Source organism: Zea mays, chromosome 4, assembly GCF_902167145.1.
Source record: "Zea mays cultivar B73 chromosome 4, Zm-B73-REFERENCE-NAM-5.0, whole genome shotgun sequence".
Lineage (NCBI taxonomy): Eukaryota > Viridiplantae > Streptophyta > Magnoliopsida > Poales > Poaceae > Zea > Zea mays.
In genome coordinates, this window is record NC_050099.1 from 230,065,342 (window position 1) to 230,092,438 (window position 27,097).

The window sequence follows — 27,097 nt, forward strand, 5'->3', positions numbered from 1 at the left end:
GTAAAAGTAATAATAAAATAATCCCAATGCAATGAAATGACAAATTGAGTTTAATTCCATAAATTAATCATGTGAGTGTCCGAGTCGCTCATGACCGTGAGCACGGCTAGTATACCAGTTTTACACTCTGCAGAGGTTGTACATCTTTACCCACAAGTCGTGTTACCATTTGCCATGGGGTTGATCGGACCCCTTACACCTCTACCAAGGAAGCGAGGCAGGGTACCACTACAAGGCCTTTACAAAGTTCCACTAGCTTCAGAAAACCCGCTACAATTTCTAGGAAGCTCCAGTGCAGGAATCCCTCGTCTGACCGCCATCGCAGCAAAATCAACCTAAGGACCTCCCTACATTGACCACTCCCCTACTGCCCTTGCCCCTTTCGGGTAAGGTAGTCCTCCACTAGCTTTCCTAATTAGTCAGCCAAGGGCGTCCCATACCACCCTTGTGGTAGCACTGTTTTTCCGGGTGGTTCTCCATGCTCCCATTAATATAATGATCTTATCATGGACAGTAAATAATAACTGATAATAAAAGTGTGAACATGAGTAATGTATATCTTCATACCCAAAACCACATAAAGCAATAGCATGTACTACCCAAAAATATTCAGTGGTAAAACAAGATATGAAGATAGCCAAAACTAGGGTAACCTATTGGATCCCGTCAAAATTAACCTATGCAGATCATTATGATTAATAAGAACATGACTGGGTAAAAAAGAAGTGATCAAGGGCACAACTTGCCTTCAATGAGCTCCTGCTCAGCAACTTCTATCTGCTGGGCACCAAGATCCTCAGTGACTTGCTCGTCTACTCGCATCAATACAAACATACATAGTATAAAGGGAAAATTAACATCACACCAAACATGTAAACAAAATACATGATAATAATATACACATTAAAATGAGATCCTAGGATCAGGAATCATTAATTTTGGAATTATGGATTTTGAGTTATGAATTTCCTAAGGTTTAATGTGCTTGATATTTGATTAAAGGAGAAATAAATTTTACTACTATTTTCATATCTAAACAGAGATTCTAGATGATAAACATTAATATTACAAAATTTTAGAAACTGGAATGAATCAATTTGGACTAAAAATGGATTTTCTATGAATTAAATAAGTTCTAGGAATTGTTTTTATATTAAATATCCATTTCTAAATTTATTTATTTGATTTTCCTGAGCTCTAGACTAGGCGCCAAATAATTCAAAACTTGGGGTCCAATCTGTAACAATTCCCCAGACTCAGGCTAAACCAGGGAAGGACTGCGGGTTGAATCCGAGAAAACCCAGGGTCTCTTAAGAAAAACTGCCATGGCCGAAGGGGTATGGTGAGTTCTGGGCCGTTGGATTCAAATCTCGCGGCCAGGATTAGATTCCACCGCGGCTGACTCGGGGTGTAACCATAATCGATGGATCAGGATTCAACGACGAGGATCCTAGATCTAATTCTATTCATCAGATCGATGATCAATGGCCTCGATTTAATTTCGTGAAGGGATATCGCCTGCTTCTAATCAGAGCCGTTAACCCCTGGATCAACGGTTCACGCGACCCCGACGCTACTCCACGCCAGTAGTCGCCAGACCTGGGCGGCGGATCCCATTCCAACGGCGATGAGCCTACCGAAGTTCGGCCACTAGGCGTTAGGGGTTCCATTCTCTATCCCGAATAGTGCTACGTGAAGGAAATAGCATGGCGGACTATATGAGTAGCGACTCATCGGAGTTAGGCGCGACAAGCACCGGTATTCCCGGCAATGGCGGACCCGCGACACGAATCTGGATTTCGATGAGCAATTCCCGTGGAGTCGGGCCGTTCTAGGCGGAAGCGAATCTCCCGCGGCCTTCAATGTCGGGTAGCAGACAGCCCGCACGCATTCATAGGGCCGGAACGGCGGCGAGACGCGATGACCAGCAGACCAACCTCCACTGGGTGCTGGCAAACGACGGCGGCGCAACTTAGGGTTTGGGAAGGAGGCGAGGTCTACGAATGCGGCGTACGGATGCGCACGAGGAAGGAGGAGCGACCGCCGCTATTTATCCAGGGAATACCCGGTCGCCGGATCCGATCTTCGCGCGCGCCAGCTGCGGGATGCCGTTCGGCCAGGTTGGGGACGGCGCTGACGAAGCCGGCCCACGCATCGGTGAGAAGGTGAGGCGAGCGTGCGCGAGAGACTGACAAGCCAGCCCCAGTGCGTAGCGCCAGAAGCGGACTCATCTACGCGCGATCGTGGGTTTGGTGCATGGGACCCGCGAAGTAGTGGGTGGCGAGTGACTAGTGGGGCCCTCGTGTCAGCGCGACGAGGAGGTTGGCAGCGCGGGAGTGGGTTAAATGGGCCACCTGAGGGAGAAGCCAATGGGCCGAGCAGGCCGAATTCTATACCAGCGCAGACTTCTTATTTCTTTTCCTTTTTCTTTTCTTTTATTCCCTTTTCTTTCTTATTTTTGAATCCCCATTTGAATTTCAAATTTGTGGTGAATTTGCACTCAGATTAATTTTTCATCTTGAAAATACTAGTGTGGTATTTACTTATTTATGAATTTATTTTGTATTTTATAATATTTCTTTCTCCTTTTCCATTTAACTCCCAAATTCAAATCTAGGGTTTAATCTAAATCTTCTACTCATTATAATATTTTTATCCATGTTATTTTGGTATTGAATGCACAAACAAAAATCCAATATGATGCAATGGTTTATTTGTGCTTTAGTAAAGATTTACTTATTCTTAGACATGATTAGTCACATGTTTCAAAGGTGGATGGCAAATCACATAAGAAAATCAACTCTTTTATAAGCTCTATAATTTGGGTATTACAGAACACATAGCTACTGCTGCTCAAGCGACAAGCACACAACACATAGGCGCAGCTGTGCTACCGCACAGAGCTGCTGCTCAAGCACACACAATGACAATGACATAGGCGCACACATCACACTGCCTTGAGGCGTTGACCCTTGACAACAGTTGCACATTGATTTAAATACACACAGACACACACAGGTGCAAAGTTGTTGTTGCTCCATAGAACAGTTCGATACAAAAGTTCAACAAAAGTTCAAGGTTCATCACACACAGCACACAAAAACAAGCACATAGACACATCAACATATATATATATATATCTAAAGTTCCAAACATGTTGCCAAGCATTAAGCACCATGACTAGTCGCACACTCTATAACACCCAAAATCTTAACTTGTGATTCAAGGAAATTCTGTAAAAAATAATAATAATACTATTCAAAATTAGTACCCTTTAACTTTAGAATTCACCCTATCTAAAGTAAATGGACATAATAAAATAATGTAGCCAAATCATATCTTAATCAAGAGTAGACAATGGAAAAATGATTTCTATCAAAATAAAGGAATATGAATTTTAGGATACACCTTTTAAATTGATTACACACTCAAAATAATATTCTATGTAATGAATGTGGTGTGTGTATTCCATTACCTAATTAAAATGATAATAACAAATAAAGTAATTAAATAAATAGATTAATATAATCAATACACATCATACTGGAGTTTTATTTGTCCATCTAAAAAATAAAGGTTTGAAATTCAAACATGGGTTTGATTTGAAATTGGAAGAGGAAAAATAAAATCAGAAAAAAGAAGAAAAGACCACCTCGGTCCAATACCATTTCTCCCACCGCGCGGCCCACTCCGCTTGTTCCCTTGGTGCCTGCGCTCCAAACTCAACAATATCCCATATACTTTCGTGGAGTGAGGTTAGATGGTGCCTCATTTTATCACCCCACATACAATAATCCTCACCATCAAAATATGGTGGTTTGCATAGGGGTAGGGAAAGTAGAGGAGCGCGTTTAGGAATGCGAGGATAGCAAAGAGAAATCTTACTATACTTCTTACACTCTTGGCGCTTTGAAGATGTGGACTCGGCGCCGGATGTGGAAGGTGATGAAGAATCGGTCTCATAGTAGACTACCTTCTTCATTTTCTTTTTCTTCTTGTCACCCTTCCTATGTGACTTGATGGAGCCGGTGGATTCCTCCTTGTGCTCCTTGTGCTTGTCGCCGGCCTCCTTCGACAGAGTCCTTTCTTCGTTTTTCTTTCCCGAAGATCCGGGCTTTTCCTTGGTCACCATCTCCCTTTTGGCGTGTTCTCCTGATATCACTTCGAGTTGTTAAACTCTAATGAAGCACCTGGCTCTGATAACAATTGAAAGTCACCTAGAGGGGGGGTGAATAGACGAAACCTAAAAATTATAAACTTTGAACATTCACTTCACCCGGGGTTAGGGTTAGAAATAAATAATAGTGAATTTGGAGTGCGGAAGATTGTTCTTCTTGCTACGAGTTGCTCAATCAATGCGGATAACTTGGGAGCCAACTCAAAACAATATGAGCAAGAGAACTTTAGAGAGAGTAGAGGGAAGAAACAAATTGAGTGATGAAGATCAACACAAATGAACACGGTGATTTATTTCTCGAGGTTTGGTTCTGATGAACCTACTCCCCGTAGAGGAGGCCACAAAGGTCGGGTCTATTCCAACCCTTTCCCTCTCTCAATCGGTCACTTAGACCGGTTGAGTGCTTCTTCTTAATCACACGAATCACTAAGACCCCGCAAGGATCACCACACAATTTGGTGTCTCTCGCTTGCTTTACAAAACACTTGAAAAGTTAAAAGGAGATGAAGAAAGCAACAAGAGCAACAAAAGAAACACAAATCACCCTCTCTTAAGCCACTAAGCACTTTTGATCACTTGACTTGATTTTGGAACTTGGAAAGGATTTGATGCTTTGATTGTGTCTTGGAGTCTATTCTTTTGCTCTAGTATTGAATGAGGAAGTTGCAATGCTTGGATGGCTTGAATGGTGGTGGTTGAGGGTATTTATAGCCCCAACCACTATTCCAGTCGTTGCTGTCGATGGGAACACTGGATAGTCCGGTGGTGCACCGGACACTGTACTATTCATTGTCCGGTGAGTGCTACGTCAGCCGACCGTTGGGGTTTGGAGATGTTGACCATTGAAGTCTTCTGTCTTCTTGCGGCACTGGATAGTCCGGTACGACCTGTTGTCGCAGACTGTCTTCTGACTTCTTGTACCGCAGATTGCGCGTGTAGTCGACTGTTGGGCGAAGTTGACCGTTGCTCCGTTGTCTCATCGGACAGTCCAGTGGTGCACTGGACAGTCCGATGAATTTTAGTGGACGAGCGCTGAGAAAACCCGAGAGCGGCCAGTTCGCGAAGGTCTCCAGCCTGGGAACCAGACAGTGTCCGGTGCGCCACAGGCTGCGCCATTTGAGTTTTGCTCCAACCGTGTAGAATTCCCCTAAGTCATTTTCTTTGTATGTTTATGTGAACTTTATGCACCTGAGAAAAAACATCCACTAAGCAAACTAGTTAGTCCATATGGTCTATGATGGACGTCAAACACCAAAATCGATTATAGGAAATGTTGAGGCCATTTCCCTTTCACTCCTCCACACATGTCAACACCCAAGAGAAGCCCTCTAAGGACGACGGTCTCCTGGTCACTGATACGACGTCCTACCGAAGCCTAACCGGCACGCTCCAGTACCTCACCTTCTCTAGGCCCGACATCGCCTACGCCGTCCAGTAGGTGTGCCTGCACATGCACACCCTGCGGGAGTCCCATCTCACCACTCTCAAGAGGATCCTGTGCTACCTCCACGGCTCCCTCGACTACAGACTCATACTCTGACCATCCCCGACGTCCAAGCTCGTGGTCTACACCGACGCTGACTGGACTGGCTGCCCAGACACACGCCGGTCCACATCCGGTTATGTTGTGTTCCTGGGCGCCAACCTCGTCTCTTGGGCCGCCAAGCGGTAGCCCGTCGTCTCCCGCTCTAGCACCGAGGCCGAGTACCGCGTCGTGGCCAACGGCGCGGTAGAGGGCTTCTAGCTGCGCCAACTCCTCCACGAGCTCCGTAGCCCCCTTTAGCGTGCCACCCTCATCTACTGCAATAATGTCGGCGTGGTCTACCTCTCCACCAATCTCGTGCAGCATCAGCGCCAAAGCACGTGGAGATCGATCTGCACTTCGTCCGCGAGCGTGTCGCCCTCGGTGACGTTCGGGTTCTCAGCGTCCCCACCACGTTCGCCGATATCTTCACCAAATGATTATCGTCAAGTGTATTTTTATACTTTCGATCCAGTCTCAACATCTGTACATGATAGAGTTGCGACTGCGGGGGTGTTAGAATACATGTTTAGGGTTTGGGGTCTTCCCCATGTAATTACTCTCTCACCCCTATATAATGGGTCAGACCCAGTTAACTCAAGTCTATTAATACATCACCAATCCTAACACAGGGTTAGGGTTTCCCATAGGGAGTATGAAGAGAGGCCTCTTTCTTTTCTATATATATATCCTGAGAATGAGGCGCCATGGAGAAGAAAATTGTGTAGGATGGTGGAGAAGTGGCAACATAAATAAAATTTACAATCAGGTAATTTACAAATCTGTATATGTTCGAAAATCACTTAGTGTAGCATGTTATTAAATAAGGCTATGGTAAAAAGGGAAAATATCTAAGGGGAACAAATGAATGTAGTAAATGCTCAAACCTCCTTAGAGTTGATCAACCTTGTATTCAGCATAAATGTTTTGCCTTGCAACATGAAGTATTAGTGTATTACTTGAGAGCTCAACTCTTTTTATTGCTGCATGTTTCTCTGAAGTTCAGAAATTCTATGCCACTTTGCTGCTTGTTTCTTACATAATGAAGCAATAAAACTAATGTGTGGCATTATCTCAGGTTCTACAGATTTGGTGGCACCTTCATTCGTTTATATCGACCAGGTTAAGAAGTCATTAACTGGTCACATTGAGGTTTTGACTAAGAATATATGAATTCGAAAAGGAGCCTACACCTACACCGAAAAGATTAGGTTGGGTTTGTGTTCAGAATATATGGAGCATCTATTTTAGGGCTATTGCAATTGGAGATCCCAATCTTGTATGTTTAGGGAAAATTTATTTGTTCTTTTGAGAATTGATATGAGTTTGTTTTTCTTGCCATAGAAAAAATTGTATTACAAGTTGCTACATATTTGAGTTTATTTTTTCCTAGTTGCACACTTGTATAGTTATGTGACCGAACCTTGGACTTAAATAGAGGTGTTTAGAAAACATGTATTCATGCGTTCGAATGTTGACTCTAGGGTTGTGTTGGGTTTTAACTATAGTCTATCCCAACTTGTTTAGATTGAGACTAAATGACTTTGTTGTTATTCACACTTATATGGTTGTTGGGTTGTTCTAACTTAGTACGCTACTTCAATTCTTCTATAAATAGAATGGTGTCAAAAAATGAATTGATCGTAAGATAATGAGAATCACTCTAGCCTATTATTGGATGGTACTTTTATCACCTTCTTGCTTTATTCTTGTCAAATTGGATGTCGTCGCGCTGTATGTGGTTGATGTTCGCACGCGCTAGACATAGCTATGTAATTGAAATCGTCGCAACGCATATGCACCTAACTAGTGTACATGTATAGATGAGATATAAAGAATGTTGTTGGGTAAGGCGGAATTTGGTTTCCACCTCCTAAACTTTAGTGTCACATGTCCCTAACCTATCAATAAGGGTGGTAATGGATCACGATCCAGATATTTTTCATAACTTGTTTAAGCCCTTAATTTTAGTTCAAAATTGAATAAAAATAGAGCCTAATCATAATTCAATTCGATCCTTAAATTTTATAGTGTGTAGTTTAGAGCTCATTAGTCATTACCACCCTAGTTGTTAAATGGTATAATTAAAGAACACATCCTAAATAGAAATTTTAGGGACTAAAGTATAGTTCCTAAAATTTAGCTAAAATTTAGATTAGGAGGGTGACTAAAATTAGTTGAATGCACTATAGATAATAGTTAGCTACTAAAATTAGTCAAAAACATCATACATACTAGCTAATAAATTAGTAATTAGCTACTTTTAACAAATTAGCTAATAGTTAGAGCATCTCCAACAATAAACCCTAAAATAAAGCCCTAAATTTTGAAATAGAACTAAATATGTTTAGGGTCTTGAAAGAAATGTTTACTCCAACAGTCAGATCTTAAATAATGCTATTTAGTAAATAAATCATGTTATTAGGAAATAAATGGTTGAAGATTAAGTCGAATTGAGGATATGACTCAGTATATAGGGTAATGTATGTAGGACTCGAGAGACTGAGCCCTATAATTATTTGATGAAATTTTATAAAATAGAGCCAATGTTGGAAGAGTGTTTTATGGTTTTGATTCATATAATTAAAATAGGATTATGTTTAGAGTCTTTATGATCTTAGCTACCTAATTCCACTGCCAATTTTTAGCCAAATAACTAGCTAAACAAACACCCCTCGGCACTGATAGAAGAGAGAAGAAACAGACAGCCTAAAGCCCTTCCTCTCTCCTCGGCGCCGGAATGGCGAAAAGCGGCGGCGAGTCCACTGTGGAGGTTCCTATTCCCGCTTCCGCGTCGGCTACGAGGCCGAAGGCGAAACACCGTATAGAGATCGAGGGGTACCCTGTGGATGGCGTCTCCATTGGCGGTCAAGAGACTTGCGTCATCTTCCCGACTCTGAGCCTCGCCTTCGACATCGGCCGGTGCCCGCAGCGCGCCGTCTCCCAGGAGTTCCTCTTCGTCTCTCACGGGCACCTCGACCACATCGGGGGCCTTCCCATGTATGTGGCCACGCGGGGGCTCTTCAGGCTGCGTCCGCCCACCATCTTCGTCCCCGCGTGCCTCCGGGACCTCGTGGAGAGGCTATTTGAGGTGCACCGCGCCATGGACCAGTCCGAGCTCAACCACAACCTGGTCCCCCTGGAGGTCGGGGAGGAGTACGAGCTCAGGAGGGACCTCAAGGTCAGGGCTTTCAGGACCTATCACGCCATACCCAGCCAGGTGAGATGAATTGGTTCACTTCACTTCTTGGAACTGTGTATGTTGTGAATCCATCTGTTATAATCCTGCAATGGTTGGATGGAGTCTCAATTAAATTGTGTGTATGCAGGGGTATGTGATATACTCGGTGAAGCAGAAGCTTAAGCAGGAGTTCATTGGCCTACCAGGGAGCGAGATCAAGCGGCTCAAGCTATCAGGTGTGGAGGTCTGTCTGGCTTGGTGGCTTTGGAGTTCAAAAATCGAAGCATGGTCTAGTAACTTGTTGAAGGGAGTATGGCTTCTAACCCCCCTCACCAATTTATAATTTTTGCAGATCACAAATACGGTGTCCACCCCTGAAATTGCTTTCTCGGGGGATACAACAGCAGATTTCATTCTTGATCCGGATAATGCAGATGTGCTGCAGGCAAAAATTCTTGTTGTCGAGGTATTTTGTCATCACTTGTCGCTTTACAGCTAAGTTCTCAGTTTGCAACATGTCACCAATTGTGTGGCATTAACAAGCAAGTCAACATACTTAGAAACACATTCTATTCCACTGCTGAATGTTTTATCTTCTGTAGCCTTTCCCCTTTAACCTAGTGAATGTGCTGTGTCAATTCAGAGTACCTTTCTAGACGACTCAATTTCAGTTGAGCATGCAAGAGAATATGGGCACACACATTTATTTGAGGTATCTGATTTAAGTTTTTATTTGAGGTATCCCAAACTTGTTTATTCAACTTTCAAAATGTCAAATTGTATCTACCCTTGGAAACACAGATAACAAGTCAGGCCGACAAGCTTCAAAACAAAGCTATTCTACTGATCCACTTTTCTGCTCGTTATACTACAGAGGTGGGCTGATACCTAACCATTTTTTCAGTTCGATCCATTGAAATGCTATGGCTGCCTGCAATTTTTGGTTTTCGATTATTTAATTCCATTTTGACTACTTCTATGTGGCCAAACTATCCTAATTCCATTCATACTTAAGATGCTTCACTTCCATGTTGCTATTCAAGTTTGTTTTTCCCAAAAACAACTTTACCAACATGCACATCTCGTTTCTACTCTGAAGTTGTAAACATCATGAAGAAAAAATCAGTTGTTTTTGCTCCTTTTGCAGTAGTCTTGGAAATTTGGCCTGTTTGTTTTGCATTGTTTGTGAGTAAGCTAGTTATTCTCTTGACCTTCTCTGACGACTTTCTTTTTAGCAAGAACAGTGTCTGCCCCGAAAATCTAAATCTCATTAGTTATGGCTATTCTGTTTGCAGGAAATTGATGCGGCAATAAACAAATTGCCACCGTCTTTCCGTAGCAGAGTTTATGCCTTGAAGGAAGGCTTCTAATAAAAACATGAACCAGGAAATCAGTATTGAAGTTTTGTCGGAGCAGTTTTCCAAATTGGATTGCGTGGGTATTTTTCACCGGAAACCTTTTTGCTATGTGTGCTCTGATGATACTATACCAATCATCTGAAGGTTCATGCGGGGCTTTTTGTTGTCGGTACTCATGCTTGTGACATTGGAATGTTTGAATGGTGAAATGCGAAACATCATGTGTAAGCACCATTTACTTAATTTCTTTTTTAACAAAAACATTTACCTTGTTTCTGAACATTGGCAGTTTGATATCGCATGAATAACATGTGACTTTCGACCAGCCAATGGTTCATGTTCTATACTTAAATATATCTTAATATCTATGTACAGCCAGAACAGGAACTCTCCTCACCTCATCTCTGAAGATATACAAGTAGTACTAAATCAATTTCACACAAAAAAAAGAGCTACCCATTGTGTCTGAACCGTAAATTATGGTTAGGTTTCAATTCTAGCCTACTCCAACTTATTTGGAATTAGAAGACTGTTGTTGTTGCTGCTGCTTTAAACCTTGGTGGCAGATTGCTCAAATTCAGATCAGAGTCGTCATCTCAATACTAGTTTTAAGGCAATGGAGAAACAATTGTATGTGTTTCAACTTTCGACTGACAGGAACACACCCATCGTTCTTTCCATTCCTGCTATGTATTAATGTATACACCACACAATCAAAAGAATTGGGACCTGGAGTGTAATATACAGTTACAAACTTTGTTTTCTACGTGTGCTTCGGAGTCTTCAGACCATGCATCCATCACCAATCAAAAAGTCCGTAGCAAATCAATCACCTTCATCTTGTCGGCAAACACATGCAGATAATTTACGGCGTCTGCAGCTCCGGCGCCTCTGGGTATCAGCTCGATGGTCAGCTATAGCTGCCTTGCTCCAGATTTTCCCTCAGTTCAGGCTAAACCTGCAGCAATGTTGTTGAGAAAACGTCGGTCGGATACAGTTTCCGTATCAATTGTTCAAAGAGATGTGGATTAGTGCATATGCCAAGATAATCACAGTTTACCAATACACAGTTGATGGTCATGATTAGCGGCCATAAAAGCTGAAATTTTACTACTTATTTGTTTCTTTCAGTGGTTTACCCTTTGGAGCTTGTTTGGTTAAACACTAAGACTATCTCCAGCAGCTTATCCATACTTATATTCAAACTCCACTCTGCGAATAGCATAGTCTACAGTGCTGGGTAAATTGTTGGACACGGTCTAATCCACTCTAATCCATGTGAGGTCCTGTTTTGCTACACTCATCCACCTTAATCCATATATGAGGTATTGGAGTGTACAACTAGTTAATTTTTCACCCTGATACCTTCCACCCTATGTGGATTACTACAAGCCCTTGTGTGGGAGGGCCACCAGACTTTCGTGCATAAGCAGATAAACACACTAATTCGTTCCATGTTTTCTAGCTCATATATGATGAATTGGCGGTACAATAAAGCCCTGTGCCATCTCCTACACTGAGACAAACTATCGCACTTCTATTTGGCATCCTTTTGCGGTGGTTTCATAAGGCCAGTTGGTTCTCAAGGAATTTATAAACAGTTGTATGCATTTCAACATGTCCACGAATCCACGGTGTAGATGGCATCTATCTGTTTAGTAGAAGTAGAAAATCCACGGTGGCTTCGTTCTGGCCCTGTCCGGGCCTGTGGCATCTCCTGGGCTGCGGTGGTGTGGTGCCACGAATTGTCTCTTTATCATCGACGTATAGATGGATGGGCAGGACAACAACATGTGAAGATGCATACGTACAATTGGAAAATGCATGTAATAGTATGCTGCCTCAAATTTGCAAGAATTTCGTAGCGCAACAATTGCGCGCCACTCACTTTCAGTTGAGGGGTTTGCAAGAATTTTGGTCCAAATTCAAATGCTCCAGAAAAGGAAGATGCAGGAGAAGGGAGGGGCGGGGGTCACTGAATGAACACAACTCACCATCTTACTCTGAACAGGAGCACCTGGCACTTGGTCATGGGCCCCACCACGGCCCCATCGGACGACCCCACAGCGCGCGGCGCCATCACGCCGTCATCGCACAGCAGCCTGAGCGGCACCATCCCCGTGCGCAGCGCCCCGACGCGGACGCCGACGTGGGCGTCCACGACCACCCTGAACCCCTGCCGCCGCCGCCGGTACCTGTCGCGCACGCGCGCCGCGACGGCGTCGTCGAGCACGACGCCCCTGGCGGTGGCCACGAACGCGACGGCGGCGACGCGGCGCGGCGCGTGGGCAAAGCCCCGCACGGGGGCCCACCCGAGCGCGACGTCGCCGTCGGGGTCGGCCAGCGCGACGCGGCCCTCGCCGTCGCCGTACCGGAACTCGACCCGCTCGTTGGGGTTCCACGACACGACGCGGGCGCCGACGGTGGCGTCCACGGTGGAGGCGTTGCTGCCGAGGCGGAGGCGCACGGGGGCCAGCGGCTGCAGGTGGAACGACGGCGCGCGCGGCCGGTAGTAGAGGTAGGCCAGGCAGGCGGCGGCCAGCGCCAGGCAGAGCGCGAGCAGCGCGAGGCCCGTGGCCAGGCAGCACGCGCGGCGGCACGAGCACCCGCGGCCGCGGCGGTGCGGGTGCGGCTGCTGCTGGCGGTACGCCCGCGGCTTCCGGGCACCGCCCGGGGGCGCCGGGTGCTGCTGCTGCTGCTGCTGGCGGTACTGGTGCGCCGGCGGCGGCTTGAGCGGGAGCACCTGCGGCGGCGCGAGCGTGGGCTTCTTGAAGGGCGACGCGGCCGGCCTGCTGCCGGGGGCCGGCGTCGTCGTTGTCGGCCTTGCCGCCGACGCCGCCTTAGGCCTCGGCTTGGACGGCAGGGGAGGCTTGGCCGACAGAGGCGGCTTCTCGGCCATGGCGCGCGCACGGTTCTTGGGCTTGGTGCGCGTGTGGTGATCGTAGTACCTATGTGCAGGTGCAGGGCGCAGAGAGGTGGGAGTGAAGTGATGGTTTGGTGCCTAGTTGCTGACTGATTAGCTGCTGCTGCAACTACTTGTAGTGGCAAACTGGCAATGGAATGCCTGGTGCTTGCTCATAAAAAAAAAAGATAGCTTGGGGAATTGGTGATGGCCGCTCGAGGACTCTTCTACTCTGCTCTACTGTGTCCAGTCAGTGTGGTGCTGCACTGGTGGTGTGGTACGCCGTACGCGTAGCTGGGCAGCTGGCCATAATGGGGAGCGTCCGTGCGCGTCGGTGTACCAGTGGGGTCCGGTGGCAGTGTGATAATGCTGTTAGCTTAGGATCAAAGTCAGCTGTTCGGAAGCGGTTCGGATTGATACAGCTACAATTTATAAAAACAAAATACAAAATATTGTATAAATAGTAGAAGTCGATACGGATTAAAACCAAACAACAGACTGAGACACAATACACTATTTGGGGATCCTATTTCTCGCACAATGGCTGCTGAGCTGGAAGGGAGTCTCCCAAAACTCCTAGTAATGGCAGGTATCATGTCCACACTATTAGACTATCTCCAACATGTAGTGTAAAATAGGGAACAATAAACTGTAGTTGACACTTTTTACAGAGGGTGTGATTGGTTCGCGTGCTCGCTAGGGTCAGGCGTGTGCCAGTCTGGGTGGGTGGCACACGCAGGGAGCCAGTCACACCGACGCGTGCATGCCATCTTCTACACACGCAGGGAGCCAGTCACGTGCTCGAGTGTTGTCAATGCACGCAGCAGGCATGGCCGTGGCTAGCACGACAACCAATCACACCCAGAGTGTACATTGAAATAGATAATGAGATATAAGATGTATAGAGGATCTGCTGAATATAGCCTTAGGCAACATTTTTTTATTTATTACATAATCTGTTAGATGCTCTAAAGAAGAGTGCAGTATGTATTTGAGACGAGGCTCTACGGGTATATTCTAACGTCGAGTCCGTGTGGGTGGGTGAGAGTAGACCTAATCATGGGCCAGCTGACCCGACTCGCCTAAAACAAACTCAGTCTAACCCAACCTGACCAATGTCGCGGACCGTCCGGACCGCGGACAGTCGGCTGTCTAAAAGTGTGCTCAGCGGGTCAGGTCAAGTGTAGATCCATGGATGAAATTTGACAACGAGTGAATGTAAAAACCATAGCCACCCACACACGTGGTTGTAACTGCCATCCCTAATAGATCCCAGCTAACCAACACAGGGAACGAGCTCACGAGCAGCAGAGATTGAGATGGATGCATGGATGTCGGTGATCAACTCATCAACATACAGGCCGCGGAAAGAAAAAACCAGAGATCGAGAAAACCCAATTGAAATGAAAAAGGTCGATCGATGAACCGACGTGGGGCATCGCACCGTGCTGGGTATCCATCGTTGGACGCGGCGTCCTTCTCGCCGCTGGGCCACACACCGCACGTCCATGCATCATCATCGTTTTCGTGGCTACGCGTTGGCGCCCACTTCGACCCAGGCCATGCATTATATCATATATAATTCCCCAACGGTCACACACGACAGACTAAAAACCAAACTATATATATATGTCACACAAGAGACTAAAAATAATTTAAATTTATGTCATCGAGAATATATTAGTCCTTGTAGGGAAAGGGACAAAACTTGGTCATGCATGCATAGCAAACCTTTGGACACTTTTTCCCCTGGATTCCGGCTCCTGTTTCTGATCACCACTTCCTCTGACGGACGCTGCTGCAGATCAGCAGAGATGCCTTTGCTTTGCTTGCAGCCGTGGCATTCTTCGGATTCAATCCTCTCCAGGCCGGATGGGACGACATATATCTGTCCCAAAATATAAAATATAATTCGTTTTAAACTAAACCCATTGACATAGCTTCACAAATCTATAGCTAAACACTCACAACTTCACTAAACTTGTATAAAGAATACAATGTATATCATACTCTCTCCCCGCTCCATTGCATCTTCATTACATAACATAACGTATGCAGTTTTCATAACTATGTTTATATACGTAATAAAATCAATATATCTAGAAAAGTGTATGGGTATGTTTTAAAATTTAGAAGAAAGCGAGCACTAAATAACAGTAAAGTGTTTCCATGTATATTAGTGAAGGCTAAGGATGGTTCGAACAAAACTATCTTTTTTTTTATTTGGTTATCCACAACCATTCATTTTCGTTGTGAAATTGCTCATCTAGCTAGCCTTTCTATTCTAACAATTTTCAATTGAAGGCACCTTCTCTTATGGACCGGGAGCCAACGGTTCACAAAACTCGCCGACACCATAAAAGACCCTATAAGCTAGCACCTCTTATAGATTTACACTGTTATCTAAAATATAGTTAAAATAATGTGTCTAGAAGAACCAAAATATTTTATGATCACAATAATTCCACGATAAATGCTGTGGGCCTATAATAAAGTTGGACCGATGAACCTCTAAGCGTGCATGCATGCCTCTTCAAAGATGCTTTCAACACTGTCACGTTTCGAATTTCGCTCGCTCGCTCGCTTTGCCATTTGTTTCCTTAGCCAACCCAATCAAGTGTGTGCCGTACGCGCGCGTCTAGTCTAGCGTATATATTAAACAAAATTTTTATGGGTGGGTGGGTACACTGTTGTACGATGTGACATGGGATTGCGGTCGGTCGACCAACAGCAAAATAGTTCGTCAGTTCGACGCGCGCGCGCGCACACATAAGACATATATACGTTGTTGGCTATATCATAACTTATTCTATAGATATTTTAATTTACGATAAAAGTAAATATACATTTACAATATATATGTTACTAGGATTTTAACATTTATTATAATGTTATAGTCATCGGTTAGAAGAACTATAATAACTACTATAACTTAAAGTGGCTACAAAATAAATTATTTTTATAATCTATTATAGAAGTATGTGTATATAGGCTCTATTTGTCACCTAAGTTGATGAACCAATCGGTGCATCACCACTACAATACAACCCCCCTTAGCAATGTATATATATATGTTGCTAGAAGTCTATATAAGTGTTGCTAGGTTTTATACCAACGTATAGTTATGTGTTGCTTTATGCTGCCGTTGCTAGAGGCTATTGCAATGCTTATTTAAGCTTAGGTAATTCCTATAAATAATCATTGCTAAATTGCAACGAATATTTATGAGCTGTAGCAACACTTATATATGTTAGTGATTTTCGTGGACCAATTGACCTCTACAGGCAATTGCAACATTTAATATGTGATGTGGCAATGCTTATATATGTTGCATGTAATGAACCATAAATAAATATGTATATTTTTTGTATTTTGATCAAAACAAATATATAGGGCAAGTGCATTGCACATTATCAATTTCCAAACTGATATAGTCTCACACCTGACAAATAATCTAATCAGTCCGTATTTAAAATAGTAGTAGCATTAAAAAACATCATCCACAACTTAATCCATTACACAATGGTGAATTGTCATTTTTTCTATGATAAACAAAGGATGACTCCTCATAACCTGATTCATCAGTAGACTGATCGCTCTCATCACTAATAACGCCAAATTAATTGAGAATCAAAGCAAAATCTTGAATCATAGCCCTCATGTTGATTGTCGATGTTCAATGGTTGAGATTAAATAACTACCTTTTCTATCCGCAATTGAAACCAGAAAACTTTAATCCAATGCACTAGCTTGTAAAATAGTTTATGTATTTATGGGAGAATTGAAAGAACTTACACAACTTGAATGCCATGTTATATAGGCTTGTTGTCTATGTCTCCAATAACCACGAAATTGTTGTAGGGTCGTATTAGTGGTTTGTCACACACACACACACACGTATAAGACCGAGACGAACCATCCAAAATTCATTGCCCAATGGAGCTCCTCCAACTTATAGCTTTGGGTCACAACTAAGTATTGTAACTAATGCAACCTTCTTATTCTGATTCCCCCAGCTCTTCACAAAAACATGAGAGCCAACCTAATTCATAGGTCCAAGTATTTGATTAAATATATGCGCAATACATACATAGTCATCGCAAGCAAGATGTAATAGTACTATTTTTGAGCTAGGAGTTAGACATTGACTTGTACATCATTATGAAGAATATGTAATTAAGCATGGTTATAAATGATGCACGATAGGAAATGGAATAAAAAGTGACCTTCAATGATGTTGAAACCCTACTAGGTGGTAGTGTGTCACCTCGTAGTGGCTTGATTTGCACGTAACAACACACAAATTTGAAATACAATAAAATCATTAGCTTGGCACTGTTGGGGTCGTGCTTCGGTGCGCCGAAGGTCTCACACGAAGAAGCAGCTTCGGCTGAAGTCGTCTCCAAGAGATGGCCGAAGGTCCCTTTTCATGGAGCTTCGGCGTTTTAAACCGACATAGAGATAGAATGACCTTTTTATACATATAGGTCTGAGTCAATGCTGTAAACTTTCGCAAGGGGCATAATTGTAATTTGTCACAGGCTGCGACCTGTGCCTATAAATAGATGAACAGTACCTCTGTACTGTTCACGTGAACTTGTCATTTGCTTTCGCATCACGCTTGTACTTTTGCCTTCCGCAGGACCGAAGGTACATTTGTAATTCAAAGTCATTTATATTCATTAGTACAAGTAGAGATAATTCTATGACAATATTTAAATGTTTATTTCATATTCTATGATTTATGTGAATGCTTCATTCTTCGTTGTTATGCTTACGAAGGTATGTCCTTCGTAACCTTCGTCCGAGATGCTTTATATCCCGAAGGGATATATCGTTATGGAGGACGAAGGACCTTAACACTTAACATTTTTTGTGTTGCCTTGTTCTTAATTCTTAGCATTTGAGAACAAGTCCCCAACATTGGCGCCCACCTCCGGTCAACTCACTTCCACCTTTCTGAGCTGATGGCTTCGTTCAACACTCAAGCTGGAGCTGCTTCGGCTTCGAAGCTGGTGCTCCCGATAACAGGCGGTTCTTGCTCAGAGCCAGCTAACAAAAAGCAGAAGAAGGAGGCTCAGAGAAGGGTGCAGCATGTTGGAGTGCAGGGACCCTTCATTAAGTCAAAATGGTCTCACATTCCAATTACCTTCTCTCAGGAAGATCTTCAGCTCAAGGACTATCCCCACAATGATGCTATGGTCATTTCTTGTGTGATCAAAGGGTTTCTGGTTCACAATGTCCTAGTTGACACAGGCAGTGCAGCTGACATTATATTTGCCAAAGCCTTCAGACAGATGCAAGAGCCTGAAGACAAGATTCATGATGCTACGCACCCTCTTTGTGGCTTCGGAGGGCGGCAGATTGTGGCACTCGGGAAGATTACCATGCCGGTAACCTTCGGATTTGTTAATAACACAAGGACTGAGCAAATTGTGTTTGATATTGTTGACATGGAATACCCCTACAACGCCATCATTGGTCGTGGTACCCTAAATGCTTTTGAAGCAATTCTTCACCCAGCTTATCTCTGCATGAAGATACCTTCGGACCAAGGGCCTATTGCTATTCATGGGAGTCAGGAAGCTGCCAGAAGGGCCGAAGGAAGCTGGACTGATTCCAAGGCAATCCATAATATAGATGGAGCTGAAGCTTGTGAACAGTACAAGTTCAGGAGGGAAAAAGCAGCTTCGGCTGATCAGCCGAAGCCCATGCTGCTGTGTGAGGATATAGCAGAGCAGAAGGTGCTATTGGGCTCGCAATTATCTGAAGATCAAGAGAAAACCTTGATAAGGTTTTTATTCAACAATAAAGATGTTTTTGCATGGTCAGCCAATGATCTTTGTGGAGTGAATCGGGATGTTATTGAACATTCGCTCAATATTGACCCATCCTTCAGACCCCGCAAGCAGAGGCTTCGGAAAATGTCTGATGACAAGGCCGAAGGGGCTCGCAACGAAGTAAAAAGACTCCTAAGTGCAGGAGTTATCAGAGAAGTGAAGTATCCAGAATGGCTAGCTAACACTGTTATGGTGAAGAAGGCCAATGGAAAGTGGAGAATGTGTATTGATTTCACAGATCTCAACAAGGCTTGTCCGAAGGATGAGTTCCCGCTGCCAAGGATAGACTCTTTAGTTGATGCAGCAGCTTCTTCGGAACTCATGAGTCTCCTGGATTGTTACTCAGGCTATCATCAAATCTGGATGAAAAAGGAGGATGAGCCGAAGACTAGTTTCATAACCCCAAGTGGTACATATTGCTATCTTCGGATGCCTGAGGGGCTTAAGAATGCTGGAGGGAGTTTCAGCAGGATGACCGCGAAGGTTCTCCAATCTCAGATAGGCAGAAATGTGTTGACCTATGTTGACGACATTATTGTAAAAAGCACGAAGCAAGAAGACCATATTGCTGATCTGCAGGAGACCTTCGCCAGTTTCAGAAAAGCTGGTCTGAAGCTGAATCCAGAAAAATGTGTCTTCGGAGTAAAGAAGGGTAAGTTCCTTGGATGCTTGGTTTCAACAAAGGGAATTGAAGCTAATCCAAATAAAATCGAAGCTATACTTCGAATGGAGCCACCAACCACAAGAAAGGGGGCCCAAAGATTGACAGGAAGACTGGCATCTCTTAACAGATTTATATCCAGATCAGCGGAAAGAAATCTACCCTTCTTCGAGGTGCTAAAATCAGCTGAAGTCTTTCAATGGGGCCCAGCTCAGCAAAAAGCTTTCGAAGAACTCAAGCAATACCTGATAGATCTAACAACATTAACTCCACCAATGCCAGGGGCTCCTCTGTTGTTGTATGTGGCAGCTTCGCACTCAGCAGTAAGTGCGGCACTTGTGCAGGAGAAGTTTGATGGACAAATCAAGAAGCAGGTCCCAGTATATTTTGTATCTGAGGTCCTTAGTGTCTCAAAGAAAAATTATACAGAACTGGAGAAGGTGTTGTATGCCGTCCTAATGGCATCCAGGAAGCTTCGGCATTATTTTCAGGCATATAATATTATTGTTCCTTCTTCGCAGCCGTTGAAAGATATCATGAGAAATAAAGAAGCTACTGGCCGAATTGGAAAATGGGCTGCGGAGCTTAATGAATTTTACATTGATTATGTGCACAGATCCTCGATCCAGTCTCAAGCATTGGCAGATTTTATTGCCGACTGGACGCCAGGGGCTCAGGGCGAAGAAGCGAATAAAGATGCCGAAGCATGGACAGTGTTTTGTGATGGCTCCTGGGGAACCTTCGGAGCAGGAGCAGCTGCTGTTTTGGTTTCACCGTCCAAGGTTAAAACTTGCTATGCAGCAAGACTGGACTTCAGCTGCACAAATAATATTGCTGAGTACGAAGCCTTGCTCCTGGGTCTTCGGAAACTAAAGGCGATGGGGATCAGGAGGGCGATCCTTAAAACTGATTCTCAGATTGTTTCGGGTCATATTGACAAAAGTTGCAAGGCTAAAGACCCGAAGCTTGAAAAATATCTAGACACAGTCCGAAGGATCGAAGCTTCCTTCGAAGGATTTTCTGTTAAGAATATCCCTCGAGGGCAAAATGAACATGCTGATTTGTTAGCCAGGTCTGCAGCACAGGGGCTGCCGCTACCTTCGGATGTATTCTTCGAAACAATAAAGGCACCTTCAGTGGAGTTACTTGAAAGAGCAGTTCTTACTATTTCTCCTGTGTACAGTGAAGATTGGAGAACTGAAATAATTTCTTACCTTCAGGGCAACTTCCTATCAGATGACGAAGCTTATAATAAAAGAATAGAGGCAAGAGCTCGTCCGTATATCATTATAGAAGGGGAGTTATACAAGCATGGAGTTTGTGCCCCGCTGCTCAAGTGCTTGTCTAGAGCCGAAGGTATAGAGTTGATGAAGGAGATACATGCAGGCCTTTGTGGATCCCACATCGGATCCAGGCCGTTACTTGGAAAAGTGTTCCGTCAAGGATTTTATTGGCCGAAGGCAGCTTCGGATGCAGCTGAGTTAGTTCAAAAGTGCGAAGGTTGTCAGAAATGTGCAAGAGATCAAAAACAACCTTCGTCTTTGACACAGCTAATACAACCCATCTGGCCATTACAAAGGTGGGGCCTCGATTTGCTGGGCCCATTACCACCGGCTCAAGGCAATCTGAAATATGTTGTAGTTGCTGTGGAATATTTTTCCAAGTGGATTGAGGCGAAGCCATTAGCTACAATAACTTCGGCCACTGTCCAAAAATTTTTCTGGCAGAATATTGTCTGTCGCTTCGGAGTGCCGAAGGCTATAACTGTAGATAATGGAACACAATTTGACTCCGAAGAATTCAGAAATTTTTGTGATCGAATTGGCACGAAGATCCACTTTGCGTCAGTCAGGCACCCGGAGTCGAATGGGCTTGTTGAAAGGGCCAACGGCATCATAATGACAGGAATAATGAAGCTAATCTTTAATCAACCAAGGGGAAAGTGGCCAGATCAGCTTACCAAAGTGGTATGGAGCCATAACACAACAACATCAAGATCTACAGGCTTTACCCCATTTAAGTTGTTATTTGGTGACGAAGCAATAACCCCGGAAGAAGCCAAAGCTGGATCAATAAGAGTGGTAGCTTCGGCAGAATCAGGTCCCGAAGATACTTGTCTCGTGGAAAAAGATGCTTTAGAAGGGATCAGGCTTCAGGCCGTGGAGAATATCAATAAGTACCAGGCTGAAACAGTTAAATGGCGAGATAGAAAGGTCCGGCTAAAAAATATTGAGCCAGGACACTTGGTGCTTCGGAGAGTGGCCAATCCGGATACAGTGGGCAAATTGCAACTGAAATGGGAAGGGCCTTTCTTAGTAGCATCTTCGTCAAGGCCTGGTTCGTACAGACTGAAGGACATGGATGGCAATGAAATTCCAAGATCTTGGAATGCGGATGAGCTTCGGCGGTTTTATGTATAACTCGATGTAATTTTGACTTTTCTTTTCTTTTTCATGGCACCCTTTTCCTTTCTAAAGGGGGAGAAAGGTTTTTAATGGGGCCATCTTATGTAATTTCCTTTTTAGTTTTATAAGAGCAAAATCCCCCAAAGAATGTAAATGTAAAAGCTGAGAGCGCACCATCGAGTGCCGAAACTAAAAAAGAGAAGAAGCTCCAAAGACGTCCCTAAGGGGATGCAGAGCTCACAGCGAAAAGTCAACGCTGATTCCGCCGAAAGTAAAAGGCGAAGAAGCTCCAAAGTCGTTCCTAAGGGAATGCAGAGCTTATACCGTCTAAGTAAAAGACGAAGAAGCTCCAAAGACGTCCCTAGGGGGATGCAGAGCTTACAGCGAAAAGTCAACGCTGATACTGCCTAAGTAAAAGGCAAAGATGCTCCAAAGTCGTTCCTAAGGGAATGCAGAGCTGACGTGTGTTTGCTCCTAAGAAAATGATGGATGAGTGTGGCTTCGGACATACGCTTCGGACACTCATTTGCACATTACATCATGGCATTTGCATGCATAAGCATTCATTCATAGCATTTGTGTTCCTAAATGGTTGCTTCGGCACAGAGAAAAGTTTCGGATAAATGGTTTGTTATGATTCGTTATGTAAAAGAAAGGTTTCGAAGAAGTGGTTTTTTATGAATCGTTGTGTATAAGAGTAGCAGTCTTTTATGTTTTGTTATGTAAATAAAAGCTTCGGCAGATAAGAGTAGCAGTCTTTTATGTTTTGTTATGTAAGGAAAGGCTTCGGCAAAAAGAGGAAGCGGCCTTTTATGCTTCGTTGTGTACGAAAAGAAGGGAAGGTGTTTTTTCGCCTTCGGCTCAAAAAACTGATTTCGTCCACATCAAAGCACCTCAACCGAAGGGTAAGAATATATTACAAGGTATGTACAAAGTTCCTTGAAGAACAGTTTAATTATATTTACAAGAGTTGTTACAAAATTATCCTGAGTTTTTCTAAAGCACACTTCTGCTAGTCTTCATTAAGCTTCAGCTTCGACGACAACTTCGGCGACATATCCTAGGCATCATCTTCACCTTCGTCATCCTACATGAGTCAAGGAATCATAAGAATCAAGCCCAAAGGAAAAGGTAAGCAAGAAATGTCATTTCTTACTGGTTTAAGATGACTTCGGGCTTCGTCTCCAGCTTTCTCTCGCCCGCCCTTTGTCCATACCATTTTTATAAATCTATTGGAGATACTTCGGGCGAGGTCGGGCATATCATCCAGGATTGATGAAGATAAGGTGAAGTTGGGCCTGTTGACAACCTTTCCATGTTCGCAACCGGCCTTCAGAAATGCAGCAGCGGTACCCCGAGAAGCTACCCAGGCACAGAAGTCGCCGTGCCCGGCTATAACTTCGTCAAGCTCTTCGATTTCAGCTTCAATATGATCGAGGGCCTGGGGTAAATTTTCCGCCGAAGGGTTAAATTTCCCACTGCTGGCTCCAACAGAGTAAAATATCTTCTTTAATCGTCCAATACAATTATTGCCAAAGTTCAAGCATTTGTCTTGAAGGCTTGTTAATGCTTTCTTCAATTCTGAGCTGGTCTGGACTTCGGCTTTAAGCTTCGAATTCAGTTCTAGCTTCTCCTGATCAAATTGTTTTGATTGATTGATAAGCTTCGAATTTAACTCTAATATTTTAGCCTCAGTTTCAGCCAGCAAGCCTTCGGTCGATTGGAGCTCGAAGTCTTTCCTTTCAATGATGGCAGATTGTTCTTTTATTTTGCTTTCCAAGTTTTCAATTATAGCTTCGTGCTTTTTGTCCTCCAAGTCTTGTTGCATCTTCAGAGCTTTGCTCAGTAGCATGCTCTGAACAGAAACAACTTATGTTAAGTAATATTTTCATTGTTAACGGCAATAAAAACCAGAGGAAAAGGTTGTTTACCTTGAAGTTAGAATAAAACAAGCTGCCGACGATATGTTGTCGTCGGTAGCGGCTGATGTCTGTCTCTAGCTTCGGAAAACCGATACTCTTCGATAGAGTACCGATTACCTTAGCTCCAGTCTGGTCTCGAATACAGCCTAGTTTTTCATCATCTACACCCCCAAATAGAAGGGCTCCTGGCTTGTAGCCGCAAGATTTGGCATAGTCTTTGAGTTCTTCTATTTCGTCCTTCGTCAGTTTCTGCCCAATTAGATTCTGGAAAGAATAGGCTTCGTCATCCGGAGTTTCTTCGACTATTTCTTTCCCTTTCCCTGGCACTGTGGCCAGGATTTCTTCAGTAACGGTGGCAGCTTCTTCAATGTTTTCCGTCAAAATTTTGTCAATATTTTCAAGAGAAGTTTCTAAATTTACATCTTCGGGTGTGGCAGCTTCGGTAGCCGCGACTTCCGAAGCTTTACCTTCAGCAGCTGCCGTTTTCTGAATTGACATCCTAGGTGGAGTTTTGTCGATAACCTCAGTTACCGCAATAATTCTTTGCCGTTTGGGTTTGTTTATCTTCGGTTGATCCGGCTCGTCCACCTTTTCAAAAAGCTTCGTCAGTTGGAGCCCTAATGGACTTAGCTTCGTAGGCATGGGTTCAGTCATTACCTTTAAAATTTCCTCCACGTCGCTGGTAGAAGGCGGTGTGGGGGTCTCCTCTTCTTCGGGTGATTTGCGCTTCGGAGCAGATATTTTTCTTTTCTTGAGAACTTTCTTCTCCTTTGCTGGTATTTCTTCGTCTCTGATCAGAGCTTCGGCTACTCTTTTTCTTTTGAGGCCCTCGGCGCCCTTGTTCAATTGTTCGTAGTCTGGGTATTCGAAGCCTAGGGCGTCAAGCACTCGGTTCAGCCTTCGTTTCGGTCGGGCACCGAAGGCTGCTGTCATTAGTTGATCCTCTTTTTTGGAGTAATTCCCCAGGATTTCGTTGCACATCACCTCAACAGTGTCTAACCATTCTTTGCAGGGTTTTTTGAAGAACTTCTTGAACTTGAAGTAATAGGGAAGCCGGACAAGCTCCCCCTTCTTCTTCTCTCCCTCCAGCTTCGGCATCTCCCACTCTTTTAGAGTAGGGAAAACTCTGAATGCCAAGAACTCTTGAACTAGATCCCTGGTGCCAATATGTTCTGAGATAATTTCAAATTCACCCAGAGCAGCCCAGGTGGGACCTTTTAGGTCGCCAATGTGGCATTGTGGCCTTGTCTCTCCGAAGGTTAACTCCAGAGGGCTTTGAACCAATTTTTCTTTGTCTTCATCGACTTTTACATAAAACCACTCAGATTTCCAACCTGCTGGCCATTTGCTTCGGTAGCTGATGACAGGACACTTTGTTGTCTTCCGGTAGGCAAAATTATAGCAACCGAAATTATCATGTAGCCCATCTTTTCTGGCCTTTGTTTGGTAATGTAATTCGTGAGCTCGGCAGAAGCTGTCAGCAAATGGTTCCACAGCTTGGCTTCGGAGGGCCCAGATATAAACATTGAGCCTAACGATGGCGTTAGGAGTCAATTGATGAAAGTAGATACCAAACCTCCTTAGTATCTCCGCAACAATACCGTGGAGAGGGAATCTAAGCCCGGCTTTTAAAAAACTCTTGAAAATAACAATCTCATCCTTCCTTGGCTTCGGGGTGGTTTCTTCTTCCCCGAAGCGGAGTAGCTTCTTCTGGTCCTCATTGAAATAACCTGCTTTCACCATCTTCGAAAGGTCAGCTTTTGAAACAGTTGATTTCCCAAAATCCAGGTGACTGGGCTTGCTGGGCGTAGCAAGGTGATAGTCATCTTCGGAGTCAGTCCCTTCAATGTTTTCTTCTCCTTCGACAGTTGTTGGGCCTGCTTCAGCAGCAGGCATTTCTTCTGTAGTCAGTAGACCGGAACGCTGCATTGCTTCGGAGATGGGCACAGTGTCTGAACCTTCGGCTTCGTCTCCCTCACGTACAACTTTGGCAGTAGATCGTATTCTCGCCATTTGATTCTAAGTTTGGGAAGTCAAAAACTTTTTCCTTTTTTCTTTTCTCCGAAGCTCTTCTTTCTGACGAAGCGGACGTTGAGAAGCACCTTCGTTCGATTTTGGGACTTAAGCTTCGGCTATGATGGAAAATTTCGGCAGCAAAACAGTGCAAATAGCAATGAATGCTGTGGTAACTTCACAACTACTTGTCAGTTTATATAGTGCTGCAGGTAAGAAGGCGAAGCGGCGGAATTGTTACACCAGGCGCGCAGTAACTTGTACCCGCTGCGCAGTGGACCGCAAGGATCAAACAGTAACTCTGCAAGGTGGGACCGACACGCGCTCGGAAGTCGGATCGTTTCTCCGCAACGAGCTCAGGGAAGGTGTTTTTTGGACCTTCGGCTTCCCGAAGCTGAAGAGGCTTTTTTCACGGGTCAAGCTCGTTACGAAGAACGATCTAGCACCGCGAAAGGGGCTACTGTTGGGGTCGTGCTTCGGTGCGCCGAAGGTCTCACACGAAGAAGCAGCTTCGGCTGAAGTCGTCTCCAAGAGATGGCCGAAGGTCCCTTTTCATGGAGCTTCGGCGTTTTAAACCGACATAGAGATAGAATGACCTTTTTATACATATAGGTCTGAGTCAATGCTGTAAACTTTCGCAAGGGGCATAATTGTAATTTGTCACAGGCTGCGACCTGTGCCTATAAATAGATGAACAGTACCTCTGTACTGTTCACGTGAACTTGTCATTTGCTTTCGCATCACGCTTGTACTTTTGCCTTCCGCAGGACCGAAGGTACATTTGTAATTCAAAGTCATTTATATTCATTAGTACAAGTAGAGATAATTCTATGACAATATTTAAATGTTTATTTCATATTCTATGATTTATGTGAATGCTTCATTCTTCGTTGTTATGCTTACGAAGGTATGTCCTTCGTAACCTTCGTCCGAGATGCTTTATATCCCGAAGGGATATATCGTTATGGAGGACGAAGGACCTTAACACTTAACATTTTTTGTGTTGCCTTGTTCTTAATTCTTAGCATTTGAGAACAAGTCCCCAACAGGCACACTATACAAATTTGAAATAAATGAAAATGCATTGGTACCATCTCATGATTTATGTCAAGTGTC

At 44.0% G+C, this 27,097-nt stretch overlaps 2 protein-coding genes across 4 annotated transcripts; one reads left to right on the plus strand and one right to left on the minus strand.

Moving 5' to 3' along the window:
- The first annotated feature begins 8,149 nt into the window (after positions 1–8,149).
- On the plus strand, positions 8,150–11,002 carry LOC100285786 (uncharacterized). 3 transcript variants are annotated; one of them, XR_002268619.3, is made up of 7 exons: positions 8,372–8,919; positions 9,029–9,124; positions 9,233–9,346; positions 9,524–9,592; positions 9,682–9,756; positions 10,176–10,462; positions 10,614–11,002. XR_002268619.3 is itself a non-coding variant. In NM_001158676.2 (6 exons), exons 1-6 carry the CDS (start codon positions 8,440–8,442, stop codon positions 10,248–10,250), a joined length of 909 nt encoding a protein of 302 aa, NP_001152148.2. In that variant the 5' UTR covers positions 8,150–8,439; the 3' UTR covers positions 10,251–10,562. The 3 variants fall into 3 exon arrangements, 1 of the variants encoding a protein (NP_001152148.2); NR_182229.1 differs by lacking the exon at positions 10,614–11,002 and having other exon boundaries at positions 8,150–8,919; positions 9,029–9,116; positions 10,176–10,562; NM_001158676.2 differs by lacking the exon at positions 10,614–11,002 and having other exon boundaries at positions 8,150–8,919; positions 10,176–10,562.
- LOC103654712 (uncharacterized) lies at positions 10,821–13,488 on the minus strand. The gene is made up of 2 exons (XM_008681549.3): positions 12,233–13,488; positions 10,821–11,196 (listed from the first exon to the last, which is right to left on the minus strand). The coding sequence occupies exons 1-2, from the start codon at positions 13,135–13,137 to the stop codon at positions 11,181–11,183; spliced, it is 921 nt and encodes a 306-aa protein (XP_008679771.1). The 5' UTR covers positions 13,138–13,488; the 3' UTR covers positions 10,821–11,180.
- Between the last annotated feature and the right edge of the window lie 13,609 nt (positions 13,489–27,097).

Bases quoted from the DNA above. Each gene is read 5' to 3' on its own strand.
- LOC100285786 (NM_001158676.2), top strand. From the start codon at position 8,440: ATGGCGAAAAGCGGCGGCGAGTCCACTGTGGAGGTTCCTATTCCCGCT. The intron at 8,920-9,028 runs GTGAGATGAATT...GTGTGTATGCAG, and splicing joins ATCACGCCATACCCAGCCAG to GGGTATGTGATATACTCGGT. The intron at 9,347-9,523 runs GTATTTTGTCAT...GTGTCAATTCAG, and splicing joins CAAAAATTCTTGTTGTCGAG to AGTACCTTTCTAGACGACTC.
- LOC103654712 (XM_008681549.3), bottom strand. From the start codon at position 13,137: ATGGCCGAGAAGCCGCCTCTGTCGGCCAAGCCTCCCCTGCCGTCCAAG.